Genomic DNA, 23,606 nt, shown 5'->3' on the forward strand with positions numbered 1-23,606 from the left:
CTTATGCACAGAAAATATGCTTTGCACACACAGTAAGTTTTCTGCTCAGAAATATGATTTGTGTACAAAAGTTTCTGCACTGAAAGTATTTTTGTACGCATAATGTCTGAGAGGCTCCCCTGAGTTAAAATGTGTAATCAGCCTGTGTGTTTAACTCTGTTTGTGCACACATTTTCTAGTCCATGCACTTTCCACTCCCGATGAATTAGCTTACTGTGTCAGGACTTTAAAAAAAAAAAAAAAAAAAAAAAAGTTTAGCCTTTGCACTGAATTTCAGCCACTTATTAAACATTGTGTTTCTACCTCTGCTGAGCAGTGAGAGTCTGAATTTGTTGCTCAGGATTTCAGTGTTCATGGCTCGATTCTGTTTTTCAGTTCTGGCTGGATACTAGTCTGGCTGTCTCTGGAGGAGCCTCTCTTCATATCTTGGGATAGATGCATGGAGCCAGGGTGTCTGCTATATCGTGGGGAAGCCCTGCATGGAGTGTTTGTTATTGTATCTCTCTGTCCATCCTGACCCACTGGATCTCTGTGTCCTTCCTGTTAGCAGGACTGGATAGTGGTGGGGAGGACAGTCGGCTGCTGGTGCTTGGGTCAGTACTTCCTGGAGATGATCTTGTGCGCTCTCTGCAGATTGTAGTGCCACCGCTGCCTGGAAGGCCCTGACAGAGACAGCTCCCGTTCCGAGGGGATGAGGGAATATTTGAGGATTCGTTCATAGAAGAACGACGGCAGGGCCTAGAACAATTTATTAACAAGTACGTTACTATTCTTATTGTGGTTGTATTTGGCTTTGGTGGTTTTGGACTTTTACATCAACAAGAAAAGTCCAAGAGTGAAAATGAAGTGGGAACTGGGTAAAGGAAAGGTGTATAATGCAGCATTTGAAAAGTGTGCACAGAAGATAGTAGTCTTCATTCTCTCAAATCATTCTTTATGAAACTTTCAGCTTCTAGCCTGTAGCTTCCTTGGGGAGCAGTCATGTTAAGAACAATGCACATGTGGCAATCACGTGCAATGAGATATGATTGGCTATAAGAACATAAGAAAATGCCCATACTCGGTCAGACCAAAGGTCCATCAAGCCCAGTATCCTGTTTCCAACCGTGGCCAAGCCAAGTCGCAAGTATCCAAACAGACGGATCACACGCTACTATTGCTTATTGATTACCATAATAGTTTATGGATTTAACCTCTAGGAACTTATCCAAACCTTTTCTAAAAACCAGTAGCCACTAACTACTAAAACCACATCCCCAGAATGAATTCCAAAGTTTAACTATGCTGAGTGAAGAAGAATTTTCTTCAATTTGTTTTTAATGAACTACTTCTAACTTCATGGAGTGCCCCTGGTCCTATTACTGAGAAAGTAAATAACCGATTTACATTAATTAAGTCCTTTCATGATTTTTGTAGACTTCTATCATATCCCCCCCTCAGTCATCCCTTCTTCAAACTGAACAGTCCTAAACTTCTTTAGTCTTTTTCCTCATAAACCGTTATGATGGCTTTCCGAATAACGGTATATAAAAACTCTTCAAATAAGGCAGCCATTCCATGCCCCATATCATTTTGGTCACTGTTCTCTGCACTTTCTCTAATGCAGCTATATCCTTTTTGAGATGCAGTGACCGGAATTGCACACACTATTCAAGGTGCTGTCTCACCATGGAGCGATAGAGGCATTATGACATCCTCTGTTTTTTATTTTCCATTCCCTTCCTAATAATTCCTAACATTCTATTTGTTTTTTTGATTGCCATAGCACATTGGGCTGACTATTTCAATGATTCATCCACTAAGACGCCTAGATCTCTTTCCTGGGTGGTAAATCCTAAGATAGAACCTAACATTGTGTAACTACAGCAAGGGTTATTTTTCCCTATATGCATCACTTTGCACTTGTCCACATTGTGCTTCCAAATGGCAGATGAAGTTTAATCTTCCAGTCATCTGGGACATTGCGAGATCAGCACACTGATGTCATCTGGGACATTATAGTCAGTACAGACAAATCAGATCAGTGGAGTGTGAAATTTATTTGCACCTCATTTGATGCCAGGTTTGTTTTAAACTGTTGTGATCTGCTTTGAACAATTTGGTAATACAGAATATAAACATTTTCTAAATAAAATTCATGGAACTGCTTTAAAGAATAGTCCCTTGCAGAAAGGTAGAGACAGACCAAAACTCAGTCAGAAGCCTCCTTCTATAGAAAGGATGTTCACTTTCCTTTCTTATGCTTTGGTTTTGTTTTATTTCATGCCTCATCCACCTAGCTAATTTCAACAGATGTGGTTTTTTTTTTTATTTAAGTAAGGCAAGCTGGGAGCAGTTTGTAACAGCTTTGGACCTGCCTCCCTTCTCTAGTCTTGGGTGGCTCTTGTGGACTCTAGAAGCCCAATTTAGTATTGAACTGCAGTGTCTAGAGGACTCCCAGTACTGGGCAGGTTCCTGTGTTGGGTAGGCCCTCATGCCACAGACAAGACTCTTATCTGTAAGTCCCAGAAATCACCAGCCACCTTAGAGCCTCTACAGTAGCAGCTGGCATCTTCTGCATGGGATAACAATCAGGTCCTCCCTCTTCTCCTCTGGAGCAGCAAAGACAAACTTATAGGCAAGAGTGGAAATATGTTTAGAAAAGTTATGTCCTGATTAAAAAATATTCAGGAGCCAGGGAAATTTTTGTGGGGTTTTTTTTGTGTTTTTTTTTTTTTCCTTTTTGTGTTTGTTTTGCTTTTTTGATTTTTAGGCATCAAGTGACCTGATTCCTGGGGATTTTTTCAGCCCTGCCTGTAGCAACCACTAGGCTTGCAGAAGGCCTCTACCCCAAGGTACTACACTGGGGGATATCTGTGGTAGTAGCAGACAATAATGTAACATAACATAGTAGATCTCAGAAGATAGAGGTTGGTGAACCCAATATGCCTGGTTTCTCCTGCCTAAGAAAATATTGGAGCCTTGTTGCACTTTCATTTTGACCTTTTTCTCCATGTCTTGTAAAGCATGATACAGGCATATTACCACTCTTATCTTCTTTCTCTCCATTTTGGTGTTTTCCAACCTCTTCCAGTCCAAGGAATACCTACATTAACAAAAAATATGGTCTACCGGCCTTCACACAGAGGACTTGTGGCAAAAAGAAGAGCTAGGGAAGTACCTGAAAACCCAGTCTCTCTTCCAAACTTTAAAACAAATGGGGAGAAGGGGTGAAGACACATGGACCCAATACAGTTGAGCAGCTTTTCAGTGGCTGTTGTAGATATTTAGCATTTCTGCGTCATGGGAGAGATTCTGGCAGTTCTCCACCTAGCTTTAAGGTGTGTGTGTCTACTACTTTTTGTTCCTTCAGCTATTATCCAAGGACAAGTTTCTGGAAGTCAAGCCCATAAATAAGTAGTTAGAATAACTTTGGTTTCTCTACTTCTTAATTCTTGGGGAGAGCAACATGAAACACTTTCCTATTGGGGTTTGTTTGGTACTTGCATGTGACCTGAACAGGATGCTGGGCTCAATAGATTGGAACAGACACGAAGTTTAATTTGTTTAAATGCCTGTCCAAAGGACTGCACATCAGTTCAAAAACTGTGATCTCTGCAGTACATCAGTGAAAATGGTGAAATGTGCTGAGATCAGTTTTTGAACTGATGTGCAGTCCTTTGGACAGGCATTTAAACAAATTAAACTTCGTGTCTGTTCCAATTTGAGGGGTCACCCCTGAGGCAGGCGGTGTGTCTGCCAAAACGTGAGCTCATGTCAGGATTTCATTTTTTGCAAGTCAGCTGTGAGTTTATAAATGGCATGTCTATATAAGATGAGTGATTTTTTTTTTTCTTAGTTGTATTTTGTTTCAGTGGGTATATGAATGATCTTTAGTGTGTTTTCACATAAAATCTTTAATAAACTAGTTTTTTTTTTTTTTTTTTTTTTCTCATAGGACAAGCAGGATGGTAGTCCTCACATATGGGTGACATCAGGATGGAGCCCAATCACGGAACACTTTTGTCAAAGTTTCCAGAACTTTGACTAGCGCCCACTGGGCATGCCCAGCATAGCATCAACCGTGCAGCCAGCAGGGGTCCCCCTTCAGTCTTCTTTTTTCCGTGCAGCAGTAGCCACGCGGGTTAAGGAGCTCTTCAGAGATTCCTGACAGGAACGTTCCTCACAGAACTTTGTTTGAAAAATTTCAAAAGCTTTTACCCCACAGGGGTCCCCTTATCAATTTCTTTGGTCTGCGGTCGAACGGTAAGCTTTTTGCCGTTTGCGGCCGATTCCCGTTGAGTTTTTCCCTCGCGGCCTTACCGGCCATCGACCGCACCGCAACTAAATTTTTGTCGGAGCCATGGCGTCGGGTTTCCGTCCGTGCCCCGACTGCACTAGAACAATGTCCATCACTGACCCTCACACGGTCTGTGTGATGTGCTTAGGGTCCGGCCACAAATTGTCCTTACTTGCCCAAATGTGCTCAAATGACACCAAAAGGTCGCAAGGCTCAACTCGATTAAGATGGGTCTTCTTTCAGCAAAAACCCTGACTCCATCAATAGCTTTGCCGTCGTCTGAACCAGTGCCGGGAATCCGCTGCTGTACGACTGGCCTCGACGACTCCACGGGTGTCAAACCTCCTCTCCCCCCCCCCCCCCCCCCCCCCCCCCCCCCCCCCCCCGTTCCTCCTCTGGAAAAACACCGGGGGGAACATGGAGAAAAACATATAGACCGTTATCGTAAAGCTCAGGCCATCGATACTGCTAAACCCTCGACATCGATGTCGTCAGAGCCTCCGACAAGCCCCGTACAGAAAAGGCTTCGTCCTCTTCTGTCTCTGGATCACCAAGGCGTTCCCCACCTGGACAGGTTGCCGGGATCCGCGATTCCACCTTCCACGGTGGACCCTCTGGCTATGCCAGTGCTCCTCCCACTCCGGAACCAGGTATTCATGCCCCAGGTTTCCATGAAGAATTGGATCAGATGATCCAAGAGGTCATCGGCAAAGCACTCCAGGGTTTCCAGCTTCCATCAATACCGGTTCCTCCTCCAGTCACCGAATCTGATGCCCATGGCGCTGGCACTGCTATTGGCTAGAATGGACAAGTTAATCGGTGCCCTTCCACCGGTGGAACAGAGGGACCAGACTCCTTCCTCGCCAATTCCCTTGTCGGAGGAAGATGAAGAAACACCGCTCTTCATTCCACCATCGGGAGTGCCGCCACTGACACATCCATTGGTGCCTGCCTCGATGCCTCCATCGATGCCTTAGATTCCTCCTTCAGGACCATCGATGCCCAGGCCAGGGCCTTCAGAAATAACCCCATTACTTCCTTCTGAAGAACATTTGGGAGCTGGTGATGACCCTTATAATCCTTGGACTGACTATTCATCCCAGGATTCTGATGATCTACCTTCCCAGCCCTCCCCGCCTGATGAAAGGAAGCATTCCCTTCCAGAGGACCTGTCCTTTATTAATTTTGTAAAGGAAATGTCTGAAAACAGTCCCATTCCAGCTTCAGACAGAAGAGGACTCTAGACACCAGATGCTAGAGCTTCTACAATTTCTTGATGCTCCAAAGAAAATCATGTCCATCCCTATTCATGACATCCTTTTGAAGAGAAACTGGGAGCACCCTGGCTTGGTGGCACCTGTTAACCGAAAAGCAGACGCCACCTACTTAGTTCAGTCAGCCCCTGGCTTCCAAAGAACTCAGTTGTATCATCACTCGGTGGTTGTAGAGTCAGCCCAAAAGAGGGCCAGAAGCTCCAAACCTCATTCATCCATTCCCCTAGGGAAAGATCAGAAGTTCCTGGATGCATTTGGAAGACGGGTATTCCATGGATCAATGCTAATCTCTCACATTGCATCCTACCAACTCTACATGACCCAATATAATAGGACCTTGTTCACGAAGATTCAAGACTTTTTGCTGAGGCCTTACCTCTGCAGTTCCAGGATCAACTTCATGCCCTAGCACAAAAGGGCTTAGATGCTGGCAAGCATGAAGTACGATCAGCGTATGACCTCTTTGACACCGCTTCCAGGGTATCTGCAGCCGGTATCAGTGCAAGGAGATCGGCCTGGCTGAATTCCTCAGACCAGAGGTACAAGACAGATTGGCTGATTTACCCTGTGCGGGGGATAATCTTTTCGGTGAAAAGATTCAAGAAGCAGTGGCGTAGCTCAAAGACCACCAAGAGACTCTGCGTCAGCTCTCCTTACTGCCTTCTGATCCCTCTTCTCCATCCAAAAGATCTTTTAAGAAGGATACTAAGACAATTCTACTGGCAGAGGAGATACTATCCCCCAGCGTCCAGGGGTTGGCCTTCTAAGCCTTAACAAAAAGGCCAACCTAGGCAGTCTAGAGGGCAGAAGTCACAGCCAGCCACTCAACCAGGTCCAGCGGCAGGTTTTTGACTCCTTTCTAGAGAGCAGTACCCAGTTTCCACTTCCGACCATTCCGGTCGGCGGCCGGTTGTGCCACTTCTCTAGCCTATGGCCCACAGTCACCACAGATCAGTGGGTACTTGCAGTAGTATCCAAAGGTTACCACCTCAACTTTGTCTGTCCCACCGGATTCCCGTCTCTGCTGATGTGGGGAACATCCGATCATTCATCACTCTTGGAGCAGGTGGTCTCCCTCCTCTAGTCCCGAGCAATAGAACCAGTGCCCCTCTCAGAACAGGGGCAATGGTTCTATTCCAGGTGTTTCCTGATACCAAAAGTCAGGTGGGGTGCACCCAATATTGGATCTTCGCACTCTGAACAAATACCTACAAAGAGAAAAGTTCAAGATGGTGACTTTGAGTTCTTTACTTCCCCTTCTTCAAAGGGGAGACTGGCTCTGCTCTCTAGACCTTCAGGGCACCTACATGCACATTTCCATCACTCCGTCACATCACAGATTCCTGCGATTCCTAGTAGGCCTAAAACACTTCCAATATCGAGTGTTACCTTTCGGCTTAGCATCTGCCCCATGCGTCTTCACCAAGTGCCTCGTGGTGGTAGTGGCCTATCTCAGGAGGTCAGTGTCCACCATCTACCCCTATCTGGACAATGGTTGATCAGGGCTCCCTCTCGGCAAGGTGCACTGACGTCCCTTCACCTCACTTTTGCATTCCCTGATCTCCCTGGGTTTTCTCATAAACTATCAAAAATCCAGACTAGTTCCTTCGCAAACTCTCTATCATTCATAGGAGCCAACTCGGACACTCTAAGAGTGAGAGATTTCCTACCTCAGGATCGAGCTCTCACTCTCGCTTCTCTGGCCTTTCGACTGCAGTTTCAACAACATTCAACTGCACGTTCATTTCCTGATAGTATTGGTCATATGGCCTCCACAGTGCATGTCATTCCCATGGCTCGCCTCGCCATGAGAGTAATGCAGTGGACTCTAAGATCGCAGTGGACTCAGTCTTCTCAGCCAATGTCCTCCAGAATCCGTATCACCAAACAGCTCCATCTATTGCTAGCTTGGTGGGCAAACCAATCCAATCTGGTACAAGGCCTCCCATTTCAGATTCCGGAACCTCAAATAACCTTGACAACAGATGCCTCCAACCTCTGCTGGAGAGCACATGTTGGAAACCTGCAAACTCAGGGCATCTGGTCTCCAGGGGAAGCCAAACACCAGATAAATTTCCTGGAGCTTTGTGCAATCTGATATGCTCTCAGGGCTTTTCAGGATCACCTCTCCAACCAGGTCATCCTGATTCAAACAGACAACCAGCTGGCCATGTGGTACATCAACAAGCAAGGGGGAACAGGCTCCTACCTCCTGTGTCAGGAAGCTGCACAGATATGGGCGGAGGCCCTTTCCCACTTGCTGTACCTTAGGGCCACCTACTTGCCGGGAGTGGACAATGTGTTGGCGGACAAGCTGAGTTGCACTTTTCAACCGCACGAGTGGTCCCTCAGCCCCACTGTAGTGGACTCACTATTCCAACGTTGGGGTTACCCTCACAAAGACCTCTTTGCGTCAATTCACAACCACAAAGTAGGGAACTTCTGCACTCTTACTCGCAGCCAACACCGCCAACCAAGAGATGCTTTCTCCCTCTCGTGGGCCAGCGGTCTCCTTTATGCGTACCCTCCACTTCCACTCATTTTAAAGACTCTCGTGAAGTTGCGAAGGGACAAGGGTCTAATGATTCTCATAGCCCCTCATTGGCCACGCCAGGTCTGGTTTCCAATTCTCCACGACCTATCGGTACACCGGCACATTCCTCTAGGGAAGGACCCGCTTCTGATCACTCAGAACAACGGCTGCCTTTCTCAACCCAACCTCTAGGCCCTCTCCCTGACTGCCTGGATGTTGAAAGGTTAATACTCCAACCTCTTAACCTTTTAGAGTTTGTTTCCTGTGTCCTAGTAGCTTCACAAATGCTTTCCACAAGGCAGTCTTAGCGATATAAATGGAACAGGTTTACAGGATGGTGTACTTCCATGTCCATCAATCCCTTCACTTGTCCCACACCGAAGTTTCTGGACTATCTCTGGCACCTTTCAGAGTCAGGCCTCGAAACTTCTTCTATCAGGGTACATGTCAGTGCGGTAGATGCCTTCCATTAAAGGTGTAGGGGATGTACCCATTTCAGTACAACCCCTTGTCACACGCTTTTTGAAGGGCTTACTTTACCTTAAACCTCCACTGCGCCCTCTGGCCCCTTCTTGGGACCCCAACATGGTTTTGGAAAGGCTCATGAAACTGCCGTTTGAGCCTCTCCAATCCTGTGATCTCCACTTTCTCACTTGGAAAGTGATTTTTCTTTTGGCGATCACATCGGCTTGCAGAGTTGGTGAGTTACAGGCCTTAGTCACCTACCCGCCTTACACTAAACTTCTGCATGACAGGGTAGTAGTCCGCACTCACCCTAAACCTTTGCCTAAGGTAGTATCAGAGTTTCATATCAATCAATCCATTATACTACCCACTTTCTTTCCCAGGCCCCACTCAAACCCAGGAGAAAAGGCTTTGCATACCCTTGACTGTAAACATGCTTTAGCATTTTATCTAGACCATACAGCTGCCCACAGGAAAGGCATCCAATTGTTTGTTTCCTTTTGATACCATCAAATTGGGCAAACCTGTGGGTAACCAGACTCTCTCCTCCTGGTTAGCGGACTGTATTTCCTTTTGTTACCAGCAGGCAGGCATTCCGCTTCAAGACCGTGTTAAAAGCACACTCTGTCAGGGCCATGGCAACATCAGTAGCGCACCTACGCTCAGTGCCACTTGCTGACATCTGTAAGGCTGCTACCTGGAGCTCTCTCCACACCTTCGCAGCCCATTATTGTTTAGACAAGGCTGGCAGACAAGATTGCATCTACTGCCAGTCTGTGCTACGCAACTTATTTGCAAACTGAGGTACCAACATCCTTCCGCCAACCCAGTAGGGTTCAGGATGCCCTCTACCAAATTCCACCCCAGTTCTTGTGCCTGTTGCACGTCTTTGGGTACACTTGGTGCATTGCTCGGGCATCCTCAGCTCGGTACTCACCCATATGTGAGGACTACCATCCTGCTTGTCCTGTGAGAAAGCAGAGTTGCTTACCTGTAACAGGTGTTCTCACAGGACAGCAGGATGTTAGTCCTCACGAAACCTGCCCGCCACTCCGCGGAGTTTTATTCGCTTATGATTTATTATTTTATTTTTCGCATGTAGTTTTACTATAACACGAGACTGAAGGGGGACCCCTGCTGGCTGTATAGTTGATGCTATGCTGGGCATACCCAGTGGGTGCTAGTCAAAGTTCTGGAAACTTTGACAAAAGTGTTCCGTGATTGGGCTCCATCCTGATCATGTCCACCCATATGTGAGGACTAACATCCTGCTGTCCTGTGAGAACACCTGTTATAGGTAAGCAACTCTGCTTTGGTTTTTTTTTGTTTTTTTTATAAGTAGTTAATGAAACTGAAGGTGGGTACCGCTGATAATGCTTGAGACCCATTGTGTGGCGAGAGACTGTGGGTGTAAGCCAAGAAAACACCATTTTCCTGATGCAGAGTTCTATAGTATTCATATGAAAATCTTGTTTGAGTTTTGTTAATTTCATAGGGCTTGCCCTTGTATTTTTGGTATATTTATGGTGAGTGTGGATGCCAGTGAGTGTGTATATACGAGTGAGAGAGTAGGAACCTATATGTGTGTGGAAGGGATTAGATCTATCTGTATGCATGTGTGAAGGAGTTTGTATGTGCAGGGGTGTGTGTTTCGAGAGAGAGTTAGCCTGTGTGAGGGTGGGTGAGTATGTGCAAGAGAGAAGGGAGCATGTGTGTGTGCATGAGAGAGGGAGCCTCTGTGTACACGTGTATTGAGGGACAGAGGGAGTTTTGTGAAGACAGGTAGCCTGTATGAGGGTGGGTGATTGTGTGTAGATGCAAGAGAGAGTGGAGCCTGTGTAAGTGGTCAAACTTTGGGAGTGGAGGGCTAGGGGGTGGAGATACAGTGGAAGGAGTACAGAGAGAGACAGGCAGGACACTTTATTGCAGTGTACTTTTAGGGAAATTCTGCTCAAAATATTTAACTCTACATCTTGAGTGATAACAAAGTATGCAGAGTTTTAAATTTTTGTGCACATAATTCCCCTAGGAGTATGTTTTGTATGAAGTGAATTTGAAGCAGAGATCAAAACATGCTGACCAAGGAACCGCTGAAAACTCCAGGGTAATGTTGTTCAAAGTTACAGAAAAGGGAAGAGCTATAAAAAAAAAAATGTTTATCATTGTAAAGCAGAAAAGGTTTGGCACTGCCATGATCAGGCTGTTCCTCCAAAGTCAGCAGCTGTGAGTTAAGGAAACTGCTGTGGAAGGTCACTGTGAGGCCTAAGATTACTTTAAAAGAACTATAGAGATCTCTGGCTGAGACTAGCAAAAATGTTGACTGTTAAATAATTTGAAGATTACTCCACAAACAAGGCCATCTATGGAAGTTGGCAGGAAGGAAGCCATTGCTGAAGAGAAGTTGTATGATGTGCTTTATAGTGCTTTCAAAGAAACAGTTAGGGGATTCTGCACACATGTAGAAGGTTTTGTGGTCTGATGAGAAGTAGAATTATTTGGCCTCAACACTAAGCATAAAACAAACACAGCCCATCACCCTGCTAACACCATCCCTGTGGTTAATGCATGGTGGCAGCATTATATTGTGGGGATGCTTTGCAGCACTAGGGACAGGGGGGACTTGTGAAGATCGAGAGAGATGGTGGTTCTCTGAGGACAAGCAGGATGGTAGTCCTCGCACGTGAGTGACATCAGATGAGCGAAGGAAGTCCTCGCCTGAGGACTTGACCTTCTCCGCCATCATCCTCACAAACCCTGTGGCCATCCCATTTCAACTTTTGACAGAGGAGGCACAGAATGCTTGAGATCCTCCAGTTTGTGGAGCCTCCTAAGGAGATTGTGGAGGTCCTGGTACATGAGATCCTTAAGGAGTTGATGCTGAGGGTATGGGAACCCACTCTCATAGTGCTTCCTGTTTAATAAGAAGGCGGACAGTGTCTACCTTATCCAGAAGGCTGATGGATTTGATAAGCATCAGCTGTCTCACCAGTTGTGACCCTCGAGTGGGCCAGGTATTCTCGGACCCATTCCTTGGTGCCCCTAGGGAAGGACCACAGAACCATGGACTTTCTTAGAAGGAAGGTGTTGCGTCGGAGGTGGACCCTTGGACCGAGATGGAGTTGACGCAACCCGTAGGTAGGGACCTATGGATCCCCACAGTCGGCAGGCGGAGTGGGCTGAAGCGAGAGACCGCTGGAACTTCACCTATACCAGCCCTCATTCCCCTCTGGTTGAGGCTAGGATCAGAGCCGGCGGAAAGTGGAAGTTGTGGCAAGCGACGTAGAACTCTGGTCTCAGAACAGTCTGTAGCATAGTCGTTCAAGGCGATGGTCAGAGCGTGGAGAAGGCAGGCGTAGTCAGACGAAGCAGTAGTCAGGGCACAGAGAAGGCTGACTGTTAGAGCTTGCCTTAAATAGGGCCAGGCGAGTGACATAATTTGCGGGGACCGGCAGCCCTAGCGTGCCGCGGGCCCTTTATGTTCAATATGTTTTATTGAGTGGTCCCAAGATAATCACAATAAACAGCATGTGCATCTTGTTGACAGCAAATAAATCAACAAACTCAATTCACCACTGTAGATATCCATGCAGACAGTAATGCATGACCACAACAATTTTTATCCCAATATAGTAACAATTGCTGCCCTTCCTAGGATAGCCAGGATCCTGTATCTTCGTCCCACTGCTCGGGACTCCACAGCTCAACCAAGAAGGGGCAGATCCCACCCGCCCCCACAGCACAGAGATCGATAGCCCTAAGATACTAAAGTCCAGTGGTAGTCAAGACCTGCAGAGTCAATTATTAAGAACCAAACTCTGGGCTCTAGGAGGTAGGCGTTGTAAGTAGACTTCCCATGTCTGGAGAAAGAGTTTCCGAAGTCTCGGTGAGGTTCGGGACGCCAGATGGTCGAACTGCATCAAACGATGGAAGTGTATTCTCCAAGTCCAATATGAAGGCCCCTTTGGCTCCTTCCAGTTGAGTAGAACGACTTTCTTCCCAACTAGTCCGGCTTTTTTAACCAGAATGCGAAGCCCGGAGTTAGGTAGTAAGTAATGGATAACACAATGAAATAGCCACAGATACGGTGAAAGGGGTAGACACACCCCCACCAGTTGCCCCAGATACGCAGTGATTTGTTGCCAATACCTTTGAGAGTGGTGACATGCCCAGAATACATGTGCTAAAGTCCCCTTCCCCACGCCACAGCGCATACATTGAGCCGACTCGACTAAACCGGCTTTGTGAGCAATGTGGGGGGAGATATACGCTCTACGTAAAAATTTTAAGTGCATCTCACGGAAATACATATTGCCCGTGACAGGCATTCCCCCCCCCCCCGCACACTGCATGTAAAAATACGTGACGTGACCTGAAAACTGCCATCTCTGTTCCAGCGATCTACAGAAATAGCATAAGCCGCGGACCCTTTAAATCAAGCGAAGGGACGCGCGCTCCAGGAGAAACCCAGAAGGAGGAATTCGGTGGGGGCAAATCAGCCGCGATGCAGGCCCCGAAGGGGAATGGCAGCGGCGTCTCCACCGCACTGCGGAGAGGAGGGCAGCACCGAGGGCGCTCCCTCCATGTCGTGGGGGCAGCCGTAGGAGGTGAGAGAGGCCGGCCACCATAACACAAGGCACCATGCTTATTTCCCACATCACTGCCTACCAGCTCTACATGAGCCAGAACTCATGGGACATCTGGAAGCAGGTGCAAGAGGTGGCTGAGCAACTACCTCAAAAACAGCAAGACACTTAATCGCTGGTGCACAAAGGTCTGGAGTGCAGGAAACGTGAGGTCTGTGCAACCTATGATGTTTTCAAGACTGCATCAGGAGTCTTTGCGGCAGGAATTGGCAGAATGGTATGGCTGCAGGCCTCTGATCTTCAACCAGAGGTACAGGAACGACTTGCTGATGGAGAGAATCTCTTCGGCGACAGAGTTGAGGGATGTTGTGGCCCAACTCTGGGACCACCGTGAAACCTTCCAACAACTCTCTGCTAGTATTCCAGTCCCATCTACCTCATCCAGGAGGCCATCAAGACTGGAGCCAAGGAAGTCTTTCTTTCAACAGAGGACATACTGTCCTCAGTCTCCTCGCTCCCGTCAACACCATTAGGGCTCCAGACAGCAGAGAGCTTCCAAGCCTTATCCAGCTCTTTTGTCAAATCCGAGTATGGGGTTTTCACTGGGCCGCAGGGAGCATAAGCCAGTCTCCCGTACTTGGGGCATTGGACCCTCAGGTCGGGGGCAGGGTACAGTTCTTTGCGAACCAGTTGCCCACTGTAACCTTAGATCAGTGGGTTCTGTCCATCATCCATCAGGGGTACCAATTGAATCTACTGGGTGTCCCACCAAATTGCCCTCCAAGCCCATATTGGGGACCAGTAACACATCAGGAGGTACTTCAACAGAGCTCTCTTCTCTTTTTATGGCCAAGAGCGGTCTAGCCATTTCCACCAGGGCAAAGTGGGTGGGGATTTTACTCCAGTTACTTCCTGATTCCAAAGGGAACAGGAGGACTCAGTCCCATCCTAGACCTAAAGGCCTTGAACAAGTTTTTAAGAGCAGAAAAGTTCAAGATTGTTTCTCTGGGCATCTTGATCCCCTTTTGCAAAAAGAGGACTGGCTGTTCTCCTCCGACCTAAAGGACGCATATACCCATATAGAGATCTCTGATTCATGGGTAGGAAATGAGCATTTCCAGTACTGTGTGTTGCCATTTGGGCTCGCATCCACCCCACAGGTCTTCACAAAATACCTGGTTGTGGTGGCGCACCTCCGCAGATGGGGAGTGTGTTTTCCTATACCTAGACGATTGGCTGGTCGAGCATGTCTCAGGTAGGAGCTTGTTGGGTCCATGTACTTGACCATTCGGATGTTGGAGTTACTAGGGTTTGTTCTCAATTTCCCAAACAAACCCTAGTACCCTGTTGGACTTCATAGGAGCCCCGCTAGACACGGTTCAGGCCAGGGCCATCGCCTTAGCAACCAGGTGTCAGCCTGGCACAAGAGGCTGTTGGGCCATATGGCCACAAACATCCCTGTCGCTCTCCTGGCAAGTTTACACATGCGCAGATCCCAGTGGATCCTGAGGTCACAGTGGCGCCAGGATTACAGCCAAGTCACCCCATCTCTCAGGGACTCTTTGTCCTAGTGGCGGGTTCTTTCCAATTGGAAACGGGATTTTATTTTGGAATCTCCCCACTTAAATTGTGCTAACCACGGATCCATCTACCTTGGGGTGGGGAGCTCATGTAGTTGGGCTCAGCACCCAGGGCCTGGGGTCCACTCAGGAATGTTCTTGTCAAATCAGCTTCCTGGAGCTTCAGGTAATCTGTACACACTATAGGCTTTCAGAGATTGGCTGTCCAACAAAGTTGTTCTAATCCAGACTAATAACCAGGTTGCCATATGATATGTCAACAAGCAAGGAGACACGGGATCATACCTCCTATGTCTGGTTGTGGGCCCTGTTCCACGGGATGGTGCTCATGGCCATGTACTGGCTGGGCTGTAGAACATTGACGCAGACAGGCGGAGTCAAGCCTTCAGACCCCGCGAGTGGTCCCTGAACCAGTGGGTAGTGAATCGGATATTCTGCTTCTGTGGGAGCTTGGACTTAAATCTGTTTACGTCCCCCTGCAACAGGAATGTGCCTGTGTTCTGTTCCCTGCACAGGACAGATGGAAAACCAGCCTCTGATGCCATCACCCATCACTGGGGCAGGAGTTTTGTATATGCATATCCTCCGATTCCCTTAGTGGTGAAGACTCTTGAAGCTTTGCGAGGACAAAGGGGACTATGATTCTTATAGCTCTTCATTGACTGAGACAGGTCTGCTTTCCACTCCTTCGGGAGCTGTCTATCCAGAGAACGATCAGTTTGAGGAGTTCCCAAATCTCATCATGCAAGATCAGGGCATGCTGTGGCATCTCAACCTCCAGGCCCTATCGTGCACAGCCTGGATGTTGAGAGGTTAATCCTGCAGCTGCTTGATCTTTCAGAGGATGTGTCTTGGGTCCTGCTGGCTTCTAGAAAGACTTCCACTATAATGTCCTATGGACTGAAGTGGAGGTTTTCGATGTGGTGTGAGCAGAAGGCCCTAGATCCGTTCTCCTGCCCCACACAAAAACTGCTTGATTAAGTTTTACATCTATCAGAAGTTGGCTTAAACAACTTTGTTAGAGTTCATCTTGTGCAGTTGGCACATAGCACCACAGGTATAGATGGTTCACCCATCTCTGTACAGCCTATAGCTGTACATTTTCATGTGGGGCCTGCTTCAATTGAAGCCTCCCCTAAGGCCTCTCGCTGTGTCTTGGGGCCTCAACTTGGTGTTAGCTCAGCTGATAAAAACTCCTTTTGAGCCGCTGTGCACATGACCTGACCTGAAAGATCATATTTTTGGTGGCAGTCACTTTATTGCACAGAGTCAGCGAGCTCCAGGCCTTAAATAACTTATCCATCTTACACTGTTTATCATGGCAGGGTGGTCGTCTTATGCACCCTAAGAACCTGCCTAAGGTGGTGAAGGACTTCCATCTTAACCAGTCAATAATCCTGCAATATTCTTTCCCAGGCCCCATTCACACCAAGGTGAACTAGCACTGCACAATTTGGACTGCAAGCAAGCCTTTGCTTTCTATGAGGAGCGGATAGAAGCCCATAGATAGTCCACCCAACTTTTTGTTTCTTTTAATAAGAATATGTTAGTCATTGGCATTGCCGTTGCCAGACAATATCCAATTGGCTAGCAGATTTCATCGCCTTCTGTTTTGCCCAGGTGGGACTGCATCATGGGTGTCATGTCAAGGCTCATTTTGTCAGAGCCATGGCAGCGTCTGTGGCCCACTTGCAAGCAGATCCCATGGAGGAGATCTACAAGGCTGCAATGTGGAGTTCTCTCCACACATTAACATCACATTACTGTCTGAATAGGGATGGCTGACGTGACAGATTTGGCCAGTCTGTCCTTCAGAACCTGTCTGTGTAGAACCCAACTCTCTCAACCTAGGGTCCATTGTTTGGGTTCATGCTACTCCCCCTCTGTTACCAACAGCACTGGTGGTGGTGTGCCCTCTGGCACCTAGTTAGGTGTCTGGTCCCTGTTTTGTGTTGGGGAGCAGCCTGTAGCTAGGGATTCACCCATATGTGAGAACTAACAATCCTGCTTGTTCTCGAAGCAGAGTTGTCTACCTGTAACAGGTGTTCTCCAAGAACAGCAGGATGCTAGACCCCACAAAACCCACCCTCCTCTCAGCGGAGTTGGGGGAGGTGGGTGAACTGAACCAAAGCACTGTGAACATGGAAGATGATGTAGGCCAGATTGACAAACTAAAGAGTAGCCAATCACCTGGACCGGATGTATGCATCCCAGGGTTCAGAAGGAACTCAGAAATGAAATTTCAGATCTATTAGTTAAAATGTATAACCTATGATTAAAATCATCCATTGTACCTGAAGACTGGAGGATGGCCAGTGTAACCCCAATATTTAAAAAGGGCTCAGGGGCGATTGGGAAAACCATAGACCAGTGAGCCTGACTTTAGTGTTGGGGGAAAAATAGTGGAAACTATTCTAAAGATCAAAATCAGAGCATATAGAAAGACATGGTGTAATAGAACACAGTCAACATGGATTTACCCAAGGGAAGTCCTTGGCTCACAAATCTGCTTCATTTTTTTGAAGGGGTTAATAAACGTGGATAAAGGTGAACCGGTAGATATAGTGCATTTGGATTTTCAGAAGGCATTTGACAAAGTCCCTCGCGAGGCTTCTAAGAAAACTAAAAAGTCATGGGATAGGAGGCGATGTCCTTTCATGGATTACAAACTGATTAAAAGACAGGAAACATAGTAGGATTAAATGTCAATTTTTTCAGTGGAAAAGGGTAAAGAGTGGAGTGTCTCAGGGATCTGTACTTAGACCAGAGCTTTTCCATAAATTTATAAATGATCTGGAAAGGAATACGAGTGAGGTTATCAAATTTGCAGATGATACAAACTTATTCAGAGTAGTTAAATCACAAGCGGAATCTGATAAATTGCATTAGGACCTTGCGAGACTGGAAGATTGGGCATCCAAATGGCAGATGAAATTTAATGTGGACAAGTGCAAGGTGTTGCATATAGGGAAAAATAACCCATGCAGTACTTACATGTTAGGTTCCATATTAGGAGCTACCACCCAGGAAAAAGATCTAGGCATCATAGTGGATAATAGATTGAAATCGTCAGCTCAGTATGCTGCAGCAGTCAAAAAAGCAAACAGAATGTTAGAAATTATTAGGAAGGGAATGGTGAATAAAATGGAAAATATCATAATGCCTCTGTATTGCTCCATGGTGAGACCGCACCTTGAGTATGGTGTACATTTCTAGTCAACGCATTTCAAAAAAGATATAGTTGCACTGGAGAAGGTACAGAGAAGGGTGACCAAAATAATAAAGGGGATGGAACAGCTCCCCTATGAGGAAAGGCTAAAGAGGTTAGGGCTGTTCAGCTTGGAGAAGAGACGGCTGAGGGGGAATATGATAGAGGTCTTTAAAATCATGAGAGGTCTTGAATGAGTAGATGTGAATTGGTTATTTACACTTTCGGATAACAGAAGGTCTAGGGGCACTCCATGAAGTTAGCAAGTAGCATATTTAAAACTAATCAGAAAATTACTCAACGCACAATTAAGCAGTCTAGAATTTGTTGCCAGAGGATGTGGTTGGTGCAGTTAGTGCTGCTGGGTTTAAAAAAGGTTTGGATAAGTTCTTGGAGGAGAAGTCCATAAACTGCTTTTAATCAAGTTGATTTAGGGAATGGCCTCTGCTATTACTGGCATCAGTAGCATGGGATCTTTTTAGTTTTTGGGTACTTGCCAGGTTCTTATGGTCTGGATTGGCCACTATTGGAAACAGGATGCTGGGTTGGATGGACCCTTGGTCTGACCCAGTATGGCAATTTCTTATGTTCTTATTTTAATCGTAATTGTTGTGAGATTGAAGAGGGACTCTGTGTGGATGCTTTGTATAGGGCATGCTGGGCATGTTCAGTGTGCCTAGTCAAAGTTGTATAAACTTTGACATATGTTTTCTGCATTGGGCTCTATCTGATGACACCCATGTATGAGGACTAACATCCTGCTGTTCTTGGAGAATACCTGTTACTGGTAAGCAACTCTGCTTTCTTTGGGAATATATGGTGAATAAGGCAGAGTAAGTAAACATGCCCTTTATACATGACGGAGGCCTCTGAGGTTTGGTCTGTTTCCTCCTAATGGAAGAGTGAACAACCCACTGCCTGAGCTATTCTAGTGGATTTCAGGTAACTTTTCTTTGTTACTGCTCATCCTAGAGGAAAGGCTGAATAATTGTAAAGCTTTTGAGTATTACATACACAGAGGGAATTCCTTCTCTAGACAGAGTGTGAATGGGATATGGGAAAGGTTTCCTGGAATTCCAGCCCTTGTGCTTCTGACAAGTTTCCATGTACCTAGTGCTGGGTGTTTGGAAGGCACTTGGTCATGACTCTGCCACTTCATGGATACTAAGGTAGGGGAAGGGCCATTGTGTGGTTGGTCACTGCTCTACTACCATTTACAAAAGTCTTTTCAAGTGCCTGGGAGATTGAGGATTCTGGATGATAGCAGCCTTCTCTCCCTACCCTGACCCTGGATCATTTATACAGAGGGGGAGTAAGGACTCCTTTCTTGTCTCCAGTATATCTGTTTAAGCAGTATGTGTGTCTAGCTGAATCCATAAACTGTATAACTTGGTTAGTGATTGAGACTAAATCTTTCATCTGACGATAACCCATTAGGTATTCTCTTTATGCTGTACTTGAATATGCTATATTTGAATGGCATTTTATTTGAAAAGCTTTTAGCTGAAGTCTGTGTAGTTTGGTTTAACATTTGCCAATGTTGCACTGCTGTCTTGCTACAGTGACTAAAATTCTCAAAACAAACAAAGTATGTGGAATGCTTCCTGGAGGCTTATTTAACAGCTCCTTCAATAAGATGTATATGCCATCCATGTGAATTTAAGCATCATGTCGCTATTAGAACAGGTATGCCGCTACCTATGTGACAGAACATGTCCCCCCCTTCTCTGGGACTGCTTGTGGTTAGTAATATAACATAGACATCTGTGTCTTCAGACTTCAGTTGTGGATGTTTTTGCATCTTCTGCATAGACTGTTAAGACATGGTTGGTCACCTTCTTATGTTATCAGAGTTCAGATAAGCTGCAGGGTTCTCCTTTTCCTCAGCACTGCAGCTCATTGATTTCCAGGAGCATGCACTAATGATATCCTCTTTCCTTGTAGGATAGCTGGGCATCCGCTGGCACAGAACGAACGCTGTCTCCACATGTTCTTACAAGAAGAAATTATCGATAGGAATTATGTGCCTGGAAAAGTGCGTCAGTAGAAGATCCTTGTGCTTTCTCGTTTTCCTTCTATTTTGCCTGCCCACCTCCCCTTCATAAATAACATTTATTTTTACACTAAATATTGTTTCACTGAACCAGCTTTCATTCCTCTACCTTAAGTCTGTATCACTATCTATAATTACTGTGGTATTTTCATTTGTGTCTTTTTCTTTTTGTAAACTCCTGCTCTGATGGAGATCAGCGGTAGAAAGCGGTAGCATTAAAATGAATCTCTATACCAGAAGGGGAGAGGGGAATGGCCCAGGCTGGGAAAAAGGCTAGCAAGTCACTGACTCTCTCCTTTTCTATTTTTATAGTGAAACAGACAAAGAGCATGCGGAAGGGGGAGAGGTGTGGAGGTGCTCGCTACATCATCCCTCAGCCCCAGTGACTTCCCATACGTTGAAATCTGAATTGATATGGGTTGCGCTCATTCCCTTCTCCCTCTAACCACCACCTTTTTGAGTCTCATAGGTGGAACTCATCTCTTGCGTCTTGTACTGTGTGTTAGACCTGCTCTGTGTAACCTATTGGCAGCTTCTTCCCCATTCTGTATCATGTGGGCGCTCTTATCTCTGTCCCTCTCCAGCTGCCCACATAGAGGGAAACTTGCTATATGCCCTCACCGTACCTTTTCCTTTCCACTTTTGCTGCCCCAGATAGTGCCACCTGGTGCCTCCACTGTAGCATGGAAGACCGTTCATAGCTACAGCAAGAGAGGCCATTTCTAGTTTGTGTCCTGCATCATGAGCTGCCTGAGTCTCTCTGCTGGAGCAGAGGAGACAGCTATGACCTGTGTGCCTTAAAGTGGCCAGAGGAATGTTGGCCCTGTACTCATACATGATATTTATTTATAGATTTTGTATAGTCTATGGATCAAGAAGTAATTTCACTTGAAAAGCACTCTGCCCTTACTCAGGCCATGGTGAGGCTGCAGGACGAAATGGAATCTGCACAGAATTTTATTATGGGCACTCTAAAAGCAGGCAGCTGAGAAGCAGGAGCCATGTTCGTTTTTTCTGCTGGGGAATAAAGTGGTGTTTGCCTGCTCATGCTAAGATTGTATGATTATTAGGCTTCAGGTCCTGCAGTGGGGGCAAAGAAGCTTGCTGTCTTATACCTGCTTAGGGAGAAAGGGGGAGGGGCATGAGGAAAGAGATTGAGCAGACTTAGACAATTAAGCTGATATTTATATCTATAAGAATTTGTCTTTTTCTGGGAGAGAATGACGGGAGGGAGAAATACAGTTTTTGTGAACCTCAACCCTTAACTTTTGGCAGGGAATGTTAATCCTCTTCAATGTGGAAGAACTCTAAATATGTTTTCCAAAGATTGCATGGATTTTAGAGGATCTGCTTCTTGCAATTGGTGCACAGTCATTGTTCTGCATTGTACTTGAAGTATGAGATTGCAATCTTTATGAGAAAGATGGTGCTGCAGAACGTTTGGAAGCTGAACAATTGCTGCTATTGAAGAACCCATTCCTTCACCCCATGATGTGACTGGAGAAAGAGGGCTCTGCCGGCTGATGCATTAGATCTGGATTCTTGCTCCTTTCTGTTATGTCATTTGCTGCCTTCAACGGTGTTCTTGTTCTCCTTTCCTCCATCTTGCTCAAGTACTGAGATTGAAGGTAACATTGGGGTTGCTCTAAGCCAGCAAAAATGTCTTTGGTCTTATGCTTGCCTGTGTAATGTCCAACTTCTGTTCATATTAAACTACTGTGATACCAACTGCCTTTCTCTTTCTGCCAGTTTTATAAGCAGTAGGGCAGTAGGAACTGTCCTACTCGGAGGTCCCTATTACTATAGCTTCATGGCTACAGCATACATTAACATCATAAGGCCTGTGTTTGTGTGTATTAAAACAGCACTGAAATTCAGTTCACAGTTAAATTGTTAGTAAGTGCATTAAACTCCTGATGCAGTAAGATGAAATGCTAATGCATTGGGAGCTAGTGTACTAACACAAACGTGTGAAAGAAGGGATAGCATGCATAAAGATTTATGCACCGAAAATGATTTATGTGCACACAATCTTTGTGCAAATGTTAGTGTGGCTCCTGAATGTGAGATTTACATGCAGAAAGAATGATTTCGGCGCACAAACCATGTTTTCTATGCATGAAGGTTTGTGCAAAAAACATTTTGTGTGCATAACTCATATTTTAATGCTTGGAAAACACATGTACATAAATCCTAAATGTAGGACCCCTGCACTACTAATTCCAGGTTCAGGTTCATAGCCTTTTGGTGAGATGTGGAACCTCCACATCTCACCAAAAGTTAAATTTTGAATGTTAATGAAAGATGAGTTAATTCCAAGCACCTCTCTGTATTGGGGAGGCAGTACTAACTAATGTCTTCATTAACTTCAGGTTAATACTCTATGTTAAAGTTCCTATTTTTTTCTCGCTCCTAGTTTTACGCCTCCCTGTTTTATTGTAACTGTAACTTTATTATTATTTTAGCACTGTTCACTGTTTTCCGTTTAGCACCCCACTGTTTATTGTAAACCGGCATGATGTGATACCCTCACGAATGCCGGTATAGAAAAAACTAAAATAAATAAATAAAAAATAAACAAACATGGGATTTCCATGTGAGGTGCTAACCAATAGGCCAAGATTTGCACAAAACTTCGCACTGAATCAGGAATAAAGTATGTACAGACAACTGCAGATAAACTTCACTCAGCAGAGCAGTTTTATTACATTGAGCCCATCTGGGAAAGCTCCCAATGAAAATGGTTTGCCACCTGAAATGTAAGATTGTAAGTCCTTTTGGGCCAGAAACACATCTGTACTACCTGAATGCAATCTGCTTTGAAGTAGCTGACCACTCGTGAATATTGGAAATGATCATGGTCCATATTGGGCAAAATCCTGGTGTGTGTCCTCAACAGGCTGTCAAAGCCATTGATCATTACAGAAAACTGGCTCTCAGCTAGTAAAGGCACTACAGATAAGAGATTTACAGCTAGATAGTTACAGGAGCAATCTCACAAGCAGCACCAATTTTAATTTTTGATTCTGTCAATAGGAGTCTGCAAGATCTTTAGAAAACCTTGTTGCCCTAGCAAATTCACATGTTAATTGTCCCTTTCATGATGGTATGAGGACTTATGGGTTGAATACAGATGAGAACTTTCTTGTCGCCAATAGAACCAAACAAGATTGTGTCCTGGCTCCACTTTGGTTTATAGTTATTTTTCAATGGTATGGCTTGCATTTTAAAATGTATTCTTAGTTTTACGTTAATGGTGAGATCTTCAACCATAGGCAGGTGTAATCCAAAAAAGATACATAATAATCATCTTTTTTTTGTAGACTATATAGTAGTGGTACACTAGCTGCATGAAGTTCAACAGCCATATGACTATTCTGAGTTATTTTCTCCATTTTGGATTGACATTGAGCCTCAAAAAAATGGAAACTAGGTATCCGTCCTTTTCAACTTATATCCAGCTATGCCACAAATGTATGCTGAAGACACCAGGGTAAAGGCTGTTTTTGAAGGAGTTAATAAACATGTGGATAAAGGTGAACTGGTAGATATAGTATACTTGGATTTTCAGAAGGGGTTTGACAAAGTTCCTCATGAGAGGCTTCTAGGAAAAGTAAAAAGTCATGGGATA

The 23,606-nt window shown here is 45.5% G+C and overlaps 1 protein-coding gene across 1 annotated transcript in view; it reads left to right on the forward strand.

Moving 5' to 3' along the window:
• SNX12 (sorting nexin 12) overlaps positions 1–21,704 on the forward strand; it is a 44,663-nt gene extending 22,959 nt beyond the window's left edge. The window contains 3 exon segments of the mRNA XM_029607238.1: positions 634–758; positions 19,867–19,957; positions 20,288–21,704. Of these exon segments, the coding sequence (XP_029463098.1) occupies positions 634–758; positions 19,867–19,957; positions 20,288–20,290 (219 nt within the window). The 3' untranslated portion in view covers positions 20,291–21,704.
• The last annotated feature ends 1,902 nt before the right edge of the window (positions 21,705–23,606 follow it).

The sequence above is a fragment of the Rhinatrema bivittatum genome, chromosome 6 (assembly GCF_901001135.1).
Source record: "Rhinatrema bivittatum chromosome 6, aRhiBiv1.1, whole genome shotgun sequence".
In the NCBI taxonomy this organism is placed as follows: domain Eukaryota; kingdom Metazoa; phylum Chordata; class Amphibia; order Gymnophiona; family Rhinatrematidae; genus Rhinatrema; species Rhinatrema bivittatum.